The sequence below is a fragment of the Sphaeramia orbicularis genome, chromosome 21 (assembly GCF_902148855.1).
Source record: "Sphaeramia orbicularis chromosome 21, fSphaOr1.1, whole genome shotgun sequence".
NCBI classification, from domain to species: domain Eukaryota; kingdom Metazoa; phylum Chordata; class Actinopteri; order Kurtiformes; family Apogonidae; genus Sphaeramia; species Sphaeramia orbicularis.
This window is the reverse complement of record NC_043977.1, coordinates 19,338,941-19,356,681: the sequence shown is the minus strand read 5'-3', so window position 1 is coordinate 19,356,681 and position 17,741 is coordinate 19,338,941. Positions and strand designations below refer to the sequence as shown.

The following is a 17,741-nucleotide window of genomic DNA, read 5'->3' as shown; positions in this document are numbered from 1 at the left end:
AAAAAATACAAAATACAGACGATAATATGAGAGTAAATGGTGATAAATCACATAAAAAAGGTTAAATAGAGAGGAAAATTCATTCGGAAGCTGCCACGAAAGCAGCACTGGGTCTTTATGGTTTAAGTTGTCCAGCGCAACAAAACAATCAGCAGTGGATAACATTGTTATATTGATGCTAGATTAACTCATAAAGACCCAGTGCTACTTTTGTGGCAGTTCCTAAATGATGTTTTCTCTATTTTTTAACTTTTCTTAAGTGATTTATAACCATTTATTCTCATATTATGTTCAGTAATTTGCATTCTTAAGTGAAAATCAGGTATTTTCCTAATTGTAATTTACTGATCATTTAGACGTTTATAAAAGCTCAAATTACAGTTGAGGGTTATTATATAAAAAACAGAGAAAATGGGAGAAAAAAATGACTTTTGCAGTAAAATCTATCATTAACTGAACATAAACTAAGTGTCTCCGTCCACTTTTATTTAACAAACTCCATGGGTTTTACTGGTGAATCAATGTTGTAGAAGATGACGGTGTTTCCACGTTCACTACAGAGCCTCTGAACCTCCAAATCAGTCATATCTGATGACAATGGAAAGACGACAAACTGTATTTTACACCAACTATTTACATGTATTGATAGGATTAATGGATCAAACAGGTATTTAACTTTTATATCAGTAAATGGTTTGGTCACTAGTGGATGTTTGGGTCTTTATGGGTTAATGACTGCCTCACAATTTATTAGAAATGAAAACTAATACGATTAAAACAGAAAGATATAAAGAGGAGTGAATAAGGAAGTTTAAAACAATAGCTTGGCTTTGGGATCGAGTGCATACTCTTCTTGCCATGAGCTGAAACACATTACAAACATGCCCTCCATTTTAGAAAAGGAGAATTGTTATTTCCTTGAGCAGAGCTGCTGTTGATCCAAAAGACATCCAGCTGCTGACATATACTGGCCTAATCAGATCATTCTGCATAGTTTCAAAGTGCATGCAAAGTGATAAAAGCAGCATTCACAAGATTGAGTGAGAGTTTAGAAAGAAAAATCATCGAGCCAATCCCTAGACCGGTGCCTGCTGGTATTATTGGCTGCGTTACCAAAGATTCTTGAACTGCACAACTAATAACAGATAGTAATTAATAAATCGTACGAACCTTCAGTTTCTTCGCTGCGGATCTCTGACTGTTGTGGACTGTCTGTACTCTGTGGGGACAGTGCGTCACTCAAGTCGAAACCTAAAGATGACACAATTACATTATCAGTAACAGAAATGCAATAATAGTCCCTTTAGGTATCACTATAGTGCACGGGTTCCATCTTAATAATAACTAGAAAAGCACTCGGAGGCAGATCAGCCCCCCCGATCACCACCAAAATTTAATTATGTGTTCCTTGTGCTAGTATCAACATTTCCTGAAAATTTCATCCAAATCTGTTCATAACTTTTTGAGTTATATTGCTAACAGACAGACAAACAAACAAAAAATCCGCCCCCTCGATCACCACCAAAATTTATTCAGTTGTTCCTTGAGCCAGTATCAACATTTCCTGAAAATTTCATCAAAATCCTTCCTTAACTTTTTGCGTCATCTTACTAACAGACAGACAACAAAAAAAATCGGCCCCCACCCGATCACCACCAAAATTTAATCATTTTTTGTTCCTTGTGCTAATATCAACATTTCCTGAAAATTTCGTCAACCCACCCCACACCACTAAAACTTAAGTATTTGTTCCTTTCTGCCCCCCCCCCCCCCCCCCCCCCAATCCCAACCAAAATTTCATTCTTTGTTCCTTGTGCCAATATCAACATTTCCTGAAAATTTCATCAAATTCTGTTCATAACTTTTTGCCTTATCTTGCTAACAAACAAAGAAAAAATCTGCCCCCCATCCCAACCAAAATTTAATTTGTTGTTCCTTGTGCCAGTATTAACATTTCCTGCAAATTTCATCAAAATCCTTCCATAACTTTTTCAGTTATCTTACTAACGGACAGACAAACAAAAAAAATGGGCCCCCACCCGATCACCACCAAAATTTTATCATTTTTTGTTCCTTGTGCCAATATCAACATTTTCTGAAAATTTCGTCAACCCCCCCACTCACCACTAAAACTTAAGTATTTGTTTCTTTCTGCCCCCCCCCAATCCCAACCAAAATTTCATTCTTTGTTCCTTGTGCCAGTATCAACATTTCCTGAAAATTTCATCAAAATCCTTCCATAACTTTTTCAGTTATCTTGCTAACAGATAGACAAACAAACAAACCCCGCTCCCCCAAAATTTAATCAGTTGTTCCTTGTCCAAGTATCAATATTTCCTGAAAATGTCATCCAAATCTGTCCATAACTTTTTGCATTATCTTGCTAACAGACAGACAGAAAAAAAACAAAAAAATCCACTCCCTCACCTCCCGATCACCACCAAAATTTAATCAGTTTTTCCTTGTGCCAGTATCAACATTTCTGGAAAATTTCATCCAAATCCGTCCTAACTTTTTGAGTTATCTTGCTAACAGACAGACAAACAAACAAAAAATCCCCCCCCACCATGATCCAAAATTTAATCATTTGTTCCTTGTGCCAGTATCAACATTTCCTAAAAATTTCATCCAAATCCATCCAAACTTTCTGAGTTGTCTTGCTAACAGACAGACAAACAAACAAAAACATCCCCTTCCCTCTGATCACCACCAAAATTTAATCACCCCCCCCCACATACACACACACACACACACACACACACACCCAATCACCACCAATACTTTATCATTTATTCCCTGTGCCAGTATCAGTATTTCCTGAAAATTTCATCCAAATCCGTCCTAACTTTATGAGTTATCTTGCTAACAAACAAACACACAAACACACAAATCCCGATGAAAACATAACATAATAACCCTCCTGGTAATAGGCCCCTGCTTTATTCCCTTGTGCCTTAAACCCAGAAGAGCTGTCCTCTATAGGAAACACAACCAGTGCCGAGGGTGTGACGGTGATCATACAAACTGGAGTCTGCTTAGATTAAAGGACAAACTCGGTCAGGAACAATACCTTACCCTAACTCTATATCCTTTGTGTAAAAACCAAAGCGTCTTGTTCAATGTGTGTGAGTCAGAGTACAAAACGGTCTAAGGCAGGGCAGGGCACGATCAGTGAATTATTTTATTGCTGATAAGTCCTCAATGGTACAATTATTCTGTGATTTATTCTATCACCTGAAAAAAAAAAAAAAAATCCGACACTTAATCATTGTGAGTAAGTACGGTACTCAGAGTGTTAAGTGCTATTTGTAACAGCTGAGTACATAAATGTTGAGCAAGTCATATTTTGGAGCCAGGTTTTATTCTGATACTCCCATTTTTGTGTTTCTTTTCTATCTACTGAGCCTCCTTTATTCTCCTCTGGCCTTTCCATTAACTTCAACACCTTCTTTACAGCTCTCTTTGTCCCTGCGTCTCCCCTTATCTCTCCTTTTTTTCTTGTTTTTTTTACACCCTCTGGATAACTTGTACTTTCCCTTTTCTCCATCCACTTGCCCTCTAAATTCTCTCCTCTCCTTTCTTTGTCCTCCTATACATTTGTCAAGACTTTTCCTCTTGTCACCACCCTGAGAGAATGTTCACTTGCCAGTTATGACGTAGGAAAAAAAACACTCTTCCATAGCGTTCATTTTCTCCACACTCAACTGCACAGCCATTTCCTAGTGTAAGTGCTGCCTAGAGTGGATCTGATCATCAGCCAAACATATAATTATCATCATGCTTTAGTGACGGACGGCAGAAGCAGGTGAAAACAAACATTGACACCACTTGGGGCATTAAGAAAGCAAGAATTTAAGCGTGTGAATTTAAAAAGGCATGACTGCAAAAGGCGATAATACTGAGTAATGTAGAAAACAGGGGGCTGTGTTTTAATTAAATGATAAAATCAGACTGAGGTCATTTGGGAGGTTTCCTTATTGAAACCATACGACTCTCAATACAGGAGGTAAAAGTGTGTGGGCCAAAATCTCACCTAATAACCTTCCTAAGTGATTTGTCTGTGTTTTTGGCAGAAAAGCACATCTGTTTTCTATGTATTTGCTCAGAAAAGAGGGAGTGGCTTTTCAAAATGAATCATAAGGAAGACATAAAAACTGAGAGTTACTAACTTTATCGTTACTAGAACAGTTAATCAATTAGGCAACTGACAGGGTAACAATCACTATCGACATCTGTACAAAAATAGTATTTACTGCTAATTTTACTCAGATTTGTTGGTCAAAAACATGTCTTGATTTGGTTAAAAGGGGAATAGGTAAATGTGTTTATGCTTATCTAATTACAGTGGTGTAGTGTTCAGCAATATAAGGTTCTGGGTTTGATTCCCTGTAACCCAGTGTTTTTCAACCTTGGGGTCAGGACCCCATGTGGGGTCGCCTAGAATTCAAATGGGGTCACCTGAAATTTCTAGTACTTGATAAAAATCATTAAAAAAAAACAAACAAAAAACTTACTTCTAAAAAATATATGGTGAGTTGACAGAGACAATCCCAATCCATAAAAGACATGGCAAACTCTGAAGCTGAAACTAAAGCACTGTGGTACTGTTTATCTTTCAAATGTTCATTGTGGTCAATTTCAGATGCTGCAGCTCTGTCATAATTCATAGTCTGAGTTATTGTTTGTTCAGTATTAATTGTCAGCCTTGTAAATCCAAGCTGGACTGACTGTACATATCCTGACCAAGGAAAAGAAAATTCTCACCTTGTGCAGTAATCTACACCTGGATTTACTGCCTCCGTCCATAATAATATACATTATATAGACTAAATGTCATCTGAAATTAACATTTATTTGTAATATAGTAGAGCAAACTTTTACATGACCAAATACAAATGTATTTTAGCAACAAAAAAAAAACTGTCTGTTTTGAATGTCTGGGGTCGCCAGAAATTTGGGATATTAAAATGGGGTCATGAGACAAAAAAGGTTGGGAACCACTGCTGTAACCCTTGAGCCTTTTTGTGTCCAGATCTTCTGGTTTCCGCCACCATTAAAAAACATATATATATACAGTCGCGGAAAAAATTATTAGACCATCAAAAGTCCTCAAGAACAATGGTTATGCAATCAAGTACTAACTCCTGTGTGTATCATGTGACTAAAACAGACAGAAAAGAAAACATGGAATGCCTAAAAGCACTGTTTTTGTCAGTACAATGCCATAGATATTGATGTACGAACTGAAGTGATTTTGGTTATTAGCAAGAAAACCATGAAAAATGTCTAGATATCAGCTCTGAAATTCAACTCTTATGAGGCATTTTTGTTATTATATTTGTCCAAACAAATGTACCTTTAGTTGTACCAGGCATTAAAACAAACAAGAAATTGAAGAAAACAAGGGTGGACAGTTCAATGGACAAATACAATGATAACAACAAAAATAGCTCATAAGAGTTTAATTTCAGAGCTGATATCTAGACATTTTTCATGTTTTCTTGATAATAACCAAAATCACTTCAGTTCTTACATCAATATCTATGGCATTGTACTGACAAAAACAGTGCTTTTAGGCATTCCATGTTTTCTTTTCTGTCTGTTTTAGTCACATGATACACACAGGAGTTAGTACTTGTTTGCGTAACCATTGTTTTTGATGGTCTAATTATTTTTTCCGCAACTGTATATGTTCAGTTTTTCTACATTTGTTGTGTGCATTTTGTGTGCATATTCTGTTCTGTATTCTTACCTGAATAGGATCTTCCACTTTTACTTTGTTCAATTACTTCTTCAACTACTGGTTCTTCAGGAGCAACTGGAGCAACTGGATCCAACACAGGTTCACTCTTATATTACAAGAACATGGAGAAATGGCATATTAATATAAAATTATTTCAGTCATGGTATAATAGTTTTAAATAGCGGAAATAAATGAAATAAAACAAGGAAAGCTCGGGTTTATTCTTAGCAGTGAATGTGTCTAAACCTCTTCCTTGGATGGTGCTTTGGTTGTTGCAGCAACTGGTTCCTTTACCTTTGTTGTTGTCTCTTGTGGTGCATCATCCACAGGATCAGGTACTGGAGCTGGATGAGAGAGTGAAGAGAGGCGGATGAAAGTAAGAGTGAAGCTATGTTTTTGTTATTCATTTATGTCTTCCTAGGGTGAAAAGTCAGTAAAGTGTTTTGCAAAATCTTTAACAAGGCACATGGGATTAGGGGGTACTCTAGAGACAAATTAATAAATCTGTACTTCTAGAGTCTGTCTTTTAGCATGAGGTTTACGTAACTGAAATGATTCTTAAAGTGACTTAGTTCAACTGAGCATAATATGTCCTCTGAGTATTAATGCACTGCTTCTGTCGCTTCTCAGTGTTATTCTGATTGTTCCAGGTGTGATGCGAGTATAGAATCATTGTTTGGTAAAAGTATGTGAAGTTCTGATTACCTGCTTCTGTTGCAGCTGGTTCTGCAGCTGTATCTCCACCTGCATCTCCACCTGCAGCTGCATCTCCAGCTGCAGGTGTTGTTGCATCTGCTGCACCTGAGTCCCCAGCTGCTGGATCTACAGCTACAACTGCAGGTGTTGTTGCATCTGCATCTACAGGTGCAGGAGTTGATGCTTTTGCATCTCCATCTGCTGGCTCTGGATCTGCAGGTGCAGGTGCAGGAGTTGTTGCTTCTGTATCTTCATCTTCTGTAACTTCATCTCCAGGTGCTGGAGTTGTTGCTTCTGCATCTAAATCTACATCTACATCTGCATCTACAGGTGCCGGCGCAGGAGTTGTTCCTTCTGCATCTTCCTCTGTTGCATCCTCGTCTCCAGGTGCAGGAGTTGTTTCTTCTGCATCTTCCTCTGTTGCATCTTCATCTCCAGGTGCAGGAGTTGTTACTTCTGCTTCTGTTTCTGCATCTCCATCGGCTGGGTCTGCATCTGCAGGTGCAGGAGTTGTTTCTTCTGCATCTTCCTCTGTTTCCTCCTCGTCTCCAGGTGCTGGAGTTGTTACTTCTGCATCTCCACCAGCCGTGTCGTCAGCTGTTTCTTCTGTGTCTTCTGTGCCGTCATCCTCAGTTACTTCCTGCAATCAGAACATCTCTTTTAATTACTTCAATCAGTAATACTAAAACCCAAACCTTTATTTAAATGCTGAGGAAAAACCCTTAATAATGAGTGCTACGCTGGGTCGAAAACTTTTTTAAAAAGTGCATAATATATTGAGATAGGAATGTGCAACAAATACGGTGCTCATCAAGAATTGGAATGGATGAAGTGACATTAAAAAAACTATTGTAAAAGTCAAATTGTACAATGAAAGTCTTACTGGTCGCAATGGCTCTAATTGTTCTTTTATAATAAACTACATTGTTTAATGGTGTTTATATTAACCATTCATGGTCATATTCCTTTGAAGCATTTTTTGACACTCCTCACCTCTGTCCCCTCAGTTCCATCTGCAGTCTCTTCTTCTGCCTCCACATCCTCTTCAGGGACAGCAGGTGTCTCTTCTGCTGCTTCTGTATCACCATCTGCACAGATTGGTGAAAAATGAGACACAATTCAATCAAGTGTTGGCAACAAGTGGCAAGTTTTCCAGGTGCTTAGTGCTGGCTCCAAAAAGCCACGGTTCCCATAGACTTTTATTGGAATTCTTTATAAAAAACAAATAATACATTGTTAGTTTTCCATGAGTCACGGTTGCATCATTTGTTTTGTTTGGACCATGTACTAAGAGTTCCAATGATTCATCTTTCAATTTGTCCCTCCATTTATAAGATCTCAGGGCAAATATGAGCCTTTTACCCTCTGAGCCACTTCTGTTAATTGAATATACTAGAAAAAAATCAAAATCTTACCAAGTGTATTTTTCTCATTTCTAGTCAAAATATCTCATCACACTGAAAATAAAACACAATTACCTAATAAGTAACTTTTCAGTGAGATATAAGAACTTATTTTTAGTCAATAGATCTTGAAAATCTAATTTCAAGAAATCTTACCAAGATTATTTTCATTTGTTCCACTGTCAGATTTTTTTGCTTGAATTAAGCAAAAAAAAATTTAAATTACATTTATTGAATTAAACATTAAAATTAAACTTTGTAATGCTAATGCTAGATGAGACTAATGAGAAGCTATCATTTAACATTAGCTCAACCATGAACTCCTTGAAGATGGCTCTGACCCCCTCACACTACCACAACTCCGCCTATTTCGTCCAAATATGGTCGCTTCCACCCCCAAATGAGCCAAAATTTAAACTACTCCCTTCAAAATTTATGATTTTTTTTTTTAATAACCAAAGTAGTTGAATAAAGATCAAACATTTGACACAACACTATTTAACTTAATATACTGTTGGAAAAGACATGACAACATACATGACAATCTAAGCCAGGGGTGTGAAACATGCGGCTCGGGGGCCAAATCCAGCCCGCCAAAGGGTCCTGTCCAGCCCTTGGGATGCAAATGCAAAAATCACACTGAAGATATTTACAATCGTTTTAGTTCAGGTTCCACATTCAGAACAAGTCCATCTCAAGTGGGCAGGACCAGTAAAATACTACCATAATAACATAGAAATAATGACAACTCCAAATTTTTCTCTTTGTAAATGTAAGTATTTTCATGTATTTACACTAAAGCAAAGATTAATTTCACAAAAAATGTGAACCTGAAATGTCTTAAGAGAAGTTCAATTCTAATAATATTCCACCTGTTACAAAATGCTTTGCGTGTTTGTGGATCCACTGTGATCTGTAAGTTATAATGCACTAATGTAAATGATAAACTGAGGCTTAAAATTGCTAAAATTACACTTACTTTTTCAGTTTGTTCATGTAATTCACATCTTTTGAAAGGATAGTTTGTAGATGTAAACCTTTTCATAATGTAATTTTACTGGTCCAAACCACTTCAGATCAAATTTAGTTGAATGAACCCCTGAACCAAAATGAGTTTGACACCCCTGATCTAAGCTTTAAGAATATATTAAAAATACTATAAATATAAACTCAAGATCTAACAGAGTAATGATGTCTGGCATCGATTAGTGCAACACGGAATGTCTTAATCCACCCGTTATCATTTAAATCTTTTTACAGTCGTCTGTTTAAAACATTGTGAGGATGGGTTCAACAAAATCTCTTACATGAATTACAGTCTGTCACACTCATATATATAGAGCCACACCCAAATCGGTGCCTGATGTTACCGCTCCAGCCACAATCAGATGACAGACGTATCAATCACATCTGACCTGCTTTAGCATCATATGACGCCTCGACCTCAGAATTGCAACTCGGTACTAATGAAAAAATTCAAAGAGCAAGTCTTTGTCATTTTGTGTGTAATACATATGTGTATGTGTGTGTTTGAGGCAGTGCTGTGAGATTCCCCCGCTGCATGTGAGAAGCTGAATAAGCAGACTGCGCTGTGACTCCATCATTCTTTGCTTTGCTGATTTCAACAGCACCGTGATGTTGGTTCATCCTGTGAAAGACCCTCTTCAAATACTATCAGTCAATAATTATGCGATGACTGATACCATTAGGGATTTTTTTTTAACTGATAGGCAACAAATAAATTATAGAGTTATGAAGACTTTCCTGCTAAGTGATAAACTTTTTTTAATGATACACTCAGAAATGGTCTGTTTAGAAGTTGTTCACTGCCAAGTAAGTTTCCACTGAGATCACTGACTTCGCCAAGTGAGATTGTATCAGAGTTAGCGAGGCCTTAAGGGAAAGCGGCATGATCACGTCTGAAGTATTTCCATCACACCGTAAATTTTCTGGAAGCAAAAAGCACTGGTAACGCCTTTGCTCACTTCACAAACATATACAATAACTACTCACATTAGTATGTGCGTGTAGGTGCATACACACATACAGGGTTGCATAAAAAATTAAACGACATGAACTGTGAGAATATCTATCTGCATGTTTTGAATACAGAACATGAAGGAAATGAAGCACATCCGTTTATTCCTCGCTTTCGTTTTCTCCTAGAAAATAATTAAAATAGCTTTCAGAGTTTGATAAACAGGACTGAATGAATGTTGTGTACATGTACAACTGAGGTTTGGATGTTTGTGTTTCCTTCCTTAGAAATCAGTTTGTGTATCAGAGTTGTTTTATCGCGTGATTCTTTGGTAATGAGGTGGAACTCAGAAAATGCTAGATGATGTGTCCAGCTACATTATTTGGATTTGTACTGAAGATGTACCACATGAACCACATAAAAAAACAGTGTGGTAGTCATAGAACATGTGTTCTTTTTTTTTTTTTTTTAACTTGTTAGACAAAGATGCCTCTTGTGTGTCAGTGTACATCAGCCCCCTCATCCAACTGGTTTCACTGCTCTACAACCCCACTGACACACACTAACGCACGCTAACGCACGCTAACACACACTAACACAATAAAGACTCAGGTACGGAGAAGATTTGCAAGCCAAATTAGAAATAACCAAATTACACAAAGTAAACTACTAAACACCGAACTTAACTTCAGAGTAAGTGTTAAAGTATTACACCGAAAAACAGAGTAATAGAGATAATGTATTTATCAGATTATCACGGTGACTAATCCAAAACTGAGAAATTCTTCAATGAGACGCCCAATTAAGACAGGTTGACTCACAGTCCTGGTTGAGAAGAGGCTGTAACAGCAGAAAAAATAGACAGAGCTGCTCTTTGTCCCTGAATACACTAAAACCATTCAAATCCAATTCTTCACCAAAATGAACATAAATCCTGTAATTAAACTAACTGCCTTTAAGACCCTGACAAACTACTATACTCAATGGAGAAACTCAAAGTGCTGCACAATGGCAACACAGTACATGCACATGCATGCTCACCTGCCACCAGGTGAGGTACGGTGAATGACAGTGTAATCTAATATGTTAACGCACACACACGATGGCACGACATATAGATATGGGTACATAGCTTACTACTGCATTTTACAATACATTTTCGGTTAACTCATGTCAAATAATATTATTGTTATCAGATCCAAGGTTGCAGTCAGCGCAGGTACAGAGGCACTAAGTGAAGACTCATGCATTAACATTCCTGATTCCTTAGGATTTTCTTCATCAGACGCACATCATGAATGAATGAACCCTAAATTGTTGTGCAATGTATCAACTATCGCAGAATCACTATGTTGTGCTCTCATCATTTCGTCAGGTATATATTTACCTATGATTTGTTTGTTTTGTACTTCCTAGATATGTAGTTTTGCACTTGGTTTTGCATTCATTTTGTATTATCTTTGGATGTATTTTGTTTGGTTTGTCTGACTTTATACAGTATTAATTCATAGCTAGTTGTGTATTGCTAACCATTAAGGCTATTATTATTTAGAGTGGGCATGAAATATAAGATTTTCTTCATCCTGCTCCTTTTCAAGCATGGGTGTGTAAATGTTTGTTCACCTGACGATTATTGAATGTCCGCTGATGAAATGCACAACCATGAATGCAATAAATGAAATGAAAATCATTATGGTGGGAAATCAATTGTGGACGTATTGTATTGTGTTAATCTGATTCCAAACCATCATTAGAACTTCTTTTTGAAAGTTTTGTTAAACGTATCCATACGTATTTATTTTCTTATTTGTTTCCAAAGTCTGTGTCCAACCTTTAGCATCCTTGTCTCAAGTGAATTTGAGCAATCTGAGCGTATCTGTGACAGTACATGTGAAAATGAGTGGCCCCACTTTGTGTCACTCCATTGTGGTGGTTGGAGGAAGTCCCTGTGCGTGCATGTGAGTATGTATGTATGAGATAAAGAGAGGTAGCGCCCATCTAAAAGGCTCTCTCTCTCTCTCTTTCTGCCACTCCATAGAACATTCTGTTCCCATCTATCAGTTTGCCACTTCCTCTTCATACTACCTCAACTACAAACACACTCCCAAACACCCCCCCACCCGCCAACACACGAACAAACGCTCACACACGCACATGCTGCATACAAACTCGTAAAACTACCTTCTCCTCCCCTCTCAAGGCCAAAAACACAACCAAATGTGAACACACATGCATGGTACATGTGCACACTCAATCCCCTTCACACTTAAGTAGTATTCTGTGTCCTGTTTTGTGTTAGTGAAGCAGTGAAACAAATTATTGCACATCCAAAGCCTACTCTCTCCCCTATCCTTCCTTTTTTTTTTTTTTTTGTTTCTCTGCTCTTTCCTTTCCTCCTCCAAAACCCTTACTCCCTCTGTTCCTCTGCCACTACTTTCCCTTGAGGCTGATGAGTCATCTTTGTCTTTCTGACATGGCTCACGCTATTGTATGACTGTATGCCATGTGCAATGTTTAACTGCAAAAAGATCCCTGGAGAAAAATTCTTAAGTCAAACCAGTCAACACATGTGGGAAAACATCTAAATGTCAGTTACATTGTGTTCTTTTAAAAACTCCTTAAGTGTCTTTCACTATAGAAAGAATCGCTGAATCACGTGGAACCAGATTTACCTATGAAGGCTATCGGTGCAGTTTTGTACACCATTTGGGTGCAATTTAAAAGGTAGTGAATAAATGAAGACGTGTGTCGATAACTGATTTTTAAATTCTGATAATAATAATAATAATAATGATAGATTGGAGTAAAAAACCAAAAACCAGAAATTGACTGTTGACTAGTGGGCTAATATCAATACCACTCCCTCATCTCCAAAAACAATCCTGACATTGCTAGAAGTTTACTGTCCTGGTTAACTGGTCAGACTACTTCATCAATAACTCAGGAACTGACAAACTAACTGTAAAAAATCAAGGTGGGAATTTTTTTTTTTTTTTTTAGCAACTACTTTTCTTCAAAGTCAGTCGTTCCAGTGTAAAAGGTAGGTGCGATATGGAACAAGATCTGCTGATACCCGCTGATATATTTAATAAAACTTCCTATCGATGCCAATTAATTAAACAAATGGATTCACTGATCTATCACTAAACCAATACTTTGTCACCAGATACTTCAGGGACAGGCATAAAGCCAATGTCAAAGAAATGTTATAACACTATTAAATCTTAAATAGGGTTGGATTTCATTCAAAAATCTTCTATAACCCGTAGATACTTGGGCTTCAATTCCAGTTCCTACAGCACACGTTTTTTTTTTTTTTCTAAATAAATTTTCCATTTTAACAAAAATGAAGTTGCACATTCTGCTCCAAATCTATATTATTCACCTTTTTATACTCTAAGGGAGTTCAATACATAAAAATTTAAACTTGGATGTTGTCCGTTTTAGCTCTTTTTTATACTAGTATGACATTTTCTTCAGTGAAATCAGTTTTACAAGATAAAAACAAACATATTCATCACAACTTAAAATGGTCCAGCTAACATGATATCAATAATAACACTGAATAAAATATTCATACATGTTACATGCATGGATGGTGATTAGATTTAGTCCTTAGGCTTTAAATTCTATATCAAATGACATAAGGGACATTTTAGGTGATTCTGTTGGTGTCATAAAAGTATTGAAGTTCAGAACCCAGCCCTAACCTTGAACCCTCTGCTCTGTTTGGTAAGTTTCCTGTCAAAATGAACAAACGAACGTATTATAAAAGCCAGAACATGGATGATGTAACCTGAAACTAAAGAGTGCCTCAAAACGTCTTCAGTTTGGAATGAGACGAGTCCTACTGTGCCGATGCCAGCACAGGTGCATACAGTACGTACAGTCGAGCGGGATGTTTCCTCCTATTGAATATGCTATATGATATGAATGTGGCCCCATTGAGGAACAGATGCAATTCCTCTTTCTGATATTTGAGAGATGTTTTCACTGAAGCACTGCTCGCGAAGTGCCAGCATTTCAATTTCTTTATGTTCCTGCAAGCGAGGTATTCAGCGTGTATTAATAGGGGCATCAGATTTGCCAAAGTGCGTGGCGTGCATTCAGGCAGTACGGTTTCAAACTCACGAAAACAGGGTTAGAGGCAACAGATAGAAATAAATGACCTGCTAACATATGTCAAATGTGCAAAACAGACAGATACACTCATAGTTTGTGTGCTACTTGTGAACTGTTGCCATTTTGTGTTAAATAAGAAACATGAATGCAATAGGTTACATCATGTTTTTCAGCTACTATGACAACAAGCAATACAATCTAAAACTGCTGTTAAAGTGTTGTGTATATCACGTTTCAGACACTTTGCAGAGATGCTACAGCTGGACAGGAGTTTAATGCAGGTGGTGCTGTATGACGCTGCCCTGACAAACTGACAAAAACACAGATAAGACGTGTTTAGGCGCAGAAAAGGTACTTATTTCCCATCCGACAAGTGGTTACCTGTTGATTCGGAGCAACAAAAGGGTAAAAAAAAAAAAAAAAAGCTGTGAAATAAGAGCGAGTTTCACAGTTAATTTGTCGTCTTGTTCCTGATTTGAGATTGTGTGAGACTGTCTCAGTGGATAAATGACTAATGATGCGTGCGTGTAGATGCATGCGTGTAACCAACAACCCAAGCTTTGGCCTGTAACAGAACACCAGAAACTGTATGTGTGTGTGTCAGGTGATACAACGGCACCTCGGCAGCACATTGTTCTGTCAGGTATGGTTCTATTGTGTATTTGTGGGACAGAAAGTGGTGTGTTTATACAAATCACACACACACACCTTAAAATTACTCCCATGGGTGCATAAGGTGAGACAGAGAAAGAGAGAGAGAGAGGGAGTTTCATGTATTTCACTTGTGATTAAAAGAGTGATTTATGTGTTTGTGGTTGAAGGTGTAAACACAGACAAGTCTGCGCACACACTGCACACACACACACTGCACACACACACCTGGCATGCATCACACAGTTCTTGTGTCTTTCATCTACCTCAGAGACACGTACATGCCTAATAACTGACTTATGCTCAAACTCCCATTAATGATGCACTTCCAACTCCCACATGTTCTATACATTAAAGTTATAACCCACACCCACCCACACACACACACACACACACACACACACACACACAGATGCTGAGGGCCCTGGGGGAGAGAACGGCGCTGAAACTGGTTGTGTTGTTGGGTGTTGTCTACAGCTGGAGCTGGATCTAGTTACGGAGGCACTCCCTGTCCCCTCACTTCTTCTATAAGCTCTTATACACCGTACATGTCGTGCACACATGAGATTGACCTAAAACCTCATCTCATCTTTGTCAGCGCAACGGCAAATTACGGCACGTACATGCACGCACATACATCAAGGAAACACACCCATGGAGATTTCCTGTCCCAGAGCTCACTAACATTCATTAAACTTATGGCAGTTGGATAAAAAAAAATGTTTGAGTGTGAAAGAAGGAAAGAAAAGGTAATATATATGTGAGTGTGTGTGTGTGTGTGTGTGTGTGTGTGTGTGTGTGTGTGTGTGTGCATGCCTTCATTCACTAGTTCCTCTCTGGAGGTTAGTTTGATAACAGAAAGTGAACCGGTAGGGTGAGATTACCCCAGATGACTTCCAAGGGCACTAACGTTCAACTGAATTTCATTTTTGCATAATGATGACAAGGTTCATCGTTACCCTGTCTCTGTCATTAGCTCCTTCCTTGTGTATCTTTTGGGTCTAATCTAACCAAAGCTGTCTTTTCTCTTGTTCAGACTCCTCCCTCGCTTTTTCTTCTGCTTCTCCGTATCTGCGTTTGTCTCAATGCTGCCTTTCTTTTTCTCTCCCCTCTCTGAGTTTTATTGCGTGTTTCAGAAATCTCAAATCAGTGCATGTGCCGCAGGGAAGGGCAGGGGCCCATGGGCTAGCTGAAGAAGAAAGGAAGGGGAGAGAGAGAGAGAGAGAGAGAGAGAAGGGGGAAAAAAAAAAGACAAAATCAATGTTAAGGGGACTCACAGTAAAGATGAAAAAGATAAATACGGATGAGAGATTTAAACATCAATGAGGATCAAACGGATAAATAGAGAAAGAAAGAGACAGGGAGAGAAGAAGAAAAAAAAAAGAAAAGAAAAGAAATACTGTTAAAGGACAATGGGTTCACTTCACCACACCCCTGTGGGCCAAAACTCATGTCCAAAAAGGCTGGGCCCGCAGAGCTGTGAACAATCAAGGTAAAGCTGAAAAGAACATTGATTCAGTGAGGACATATTCAGAAAACAAACAGAACATGGCCAAAGGAGGGAAGGAGGGAAGGAGGGAGGGGGGAAGGGAGGAAGGGAGGGAGGAAGGGGGTATGATGAAATGATGAACAAGCCGACAGGGAGACTGGTGGACCGGGGTGAGAGACTGACAATTGCACACATGGAGGCACAGATAAGGATGGATATGGATGAGGCAGAATGGAGAGAAATGGAGAGAGAGAGAGGAAGACAGTGATGAGGATGGTGATAGATAGATAGATAGATAGATAGATAGATAGATAGATAGATAGATAGATAGATAGATAGATAGATAGATAGATAGATAGATAGATAGATAGATAGATAGATAGATAGATTTATGAATATGCAGTTTCACATATATCTATCTGCATGCAGCTGCCAAACATTAAATTGAATTAAGTGGAAATAAATCATTACCTTGTGCCTTGGCGCTTCCAGCCAGCAGGCTTCCTAATAGCAGAATCCACAGGTATGACATCATGGGAACACGGTGTTCTGGCTGCGAATGAACCGGGGCTCAGACTCTTGTTGCCGGGGCCTTCAGACAGAACAATTGAACGGTCTGGAGCGGATTCAGGTGGATGTGGAGGGCGTGTGCGTGTCGCCGGGGCCGGTGCGTTATTGCGCGTCTGTTCAGAGGCGTCTCCAAAGGTGCTCAGATGCTCGGCTCAGTGCGCACCTCCGCTCATCTGTCGCTCTCTCCTTTTGTCTGGATTGGAGGAGCGGAGGTCCAGTCTTTATTAAGGTGGGCGGGTCTCTTCTCCCAAATAGACAGGCAGACACTAGGGCTGGGTAAGGTACAGTAGAGGCTGTACTTTCCCTAGTGTTTGCCTTTATTCATGGGATTTTTTTTTTTTTTTTTTTTTTTTTTTTTTTTTGCGTCTTTATTAACTCTATCTTGCGTGGGAAGGAAATCAATTAAACTCAAATATTTTAACCCTTTCATGCATGAATTATGAGAACTTTAATCAAGATTTTTTTTTTTCTCCTGAGTGTTTTATTCTTCTTTAGACACGAAAAAAAAATAATGCAACGTTTGCTTTTATTCATGGGATTTTATTTATTTATTTATTTATTTGCGTCTTTATTAACTCTATCTTGCGTGGGAAGGAAATCAGTTAAACTCTATATAAATATTTTAACCCTTTCATGCATGAATTATGAGAACTTTAATCAAGATTTTTTTTTTTTTTTTTTTTTTTCCTGAGTGTTTTGTTCTTCTTTAGACACGAAAAAAAGAATGCAACGTTTGCTTTCATTCATGGGATTTTTTTTTTCGTCTTTATTAACTCTATCTTGCGTGGGAAGGAAATCAATTAAACTCTATATAAATATTTTAACCCTTTCATGCATGAATTATGAGAACTTTAATCAAGATTTTTTTTTTTTTTCCTGAGTGTTTTATTCTTCTTTAGACACGAAAAAAAAAAGAATGCAACTGAAAATTCTTTTATGAACCTATTTTTCATGGAGTTCCACCCAGCTTGACAGACACCATGCATTTAATTTTTGAAACAAAGAAACATGTATTTATTGATATATTGTGTGAAAACTATGAAATAAAAACATTTTTTAATGCTGCCAGTCTACTGTTTTCTCACATTT

General features: G+C 38.0%; 1 protein-coding gene across 1 annotated transcript in view; it reads right to left on the bottom strand.

Annotated features, from left to right (window-relative positions):
* Positions 1–16,920, bottom strand: part of LOC115412749 (skin secretory protein xP2) — a 29,135-nt gene extending 12,215 nt beyond the window's left edge. The window contains exons 1-6 of the mRNA XM_030125390.1: positions 16,554–16,920; positions 7,433–7,527; positions 6,449–7,079; positions 6,038–6,087; positions 5,753–5,849; positions 1,171–1,251 (exon numbers count right to left, since the gene is read on the bottom strand). Of these exons, the coding sequence (XP_029981250.1) occupies positions 1,171–1,251; positions 5,753–5,849; positions 6,038–6,087; positions 6,449–7,079; positions 7,433–7,527; positions 16,554–16,617 (1,018 nt within the window). The 5' untranslated portion in view covers positions 16,618–16,920. The remainder of the gene's footprint in view (positions 1–1,170; positions 1,252–5,752; positions 5,850–6,037; positions 6,088–6,448; positions 7,080–7,432; positions 7,528–16,553) is intronic.
* Positions 16,921–17,741: the final 821 nt, after the last annotated feature.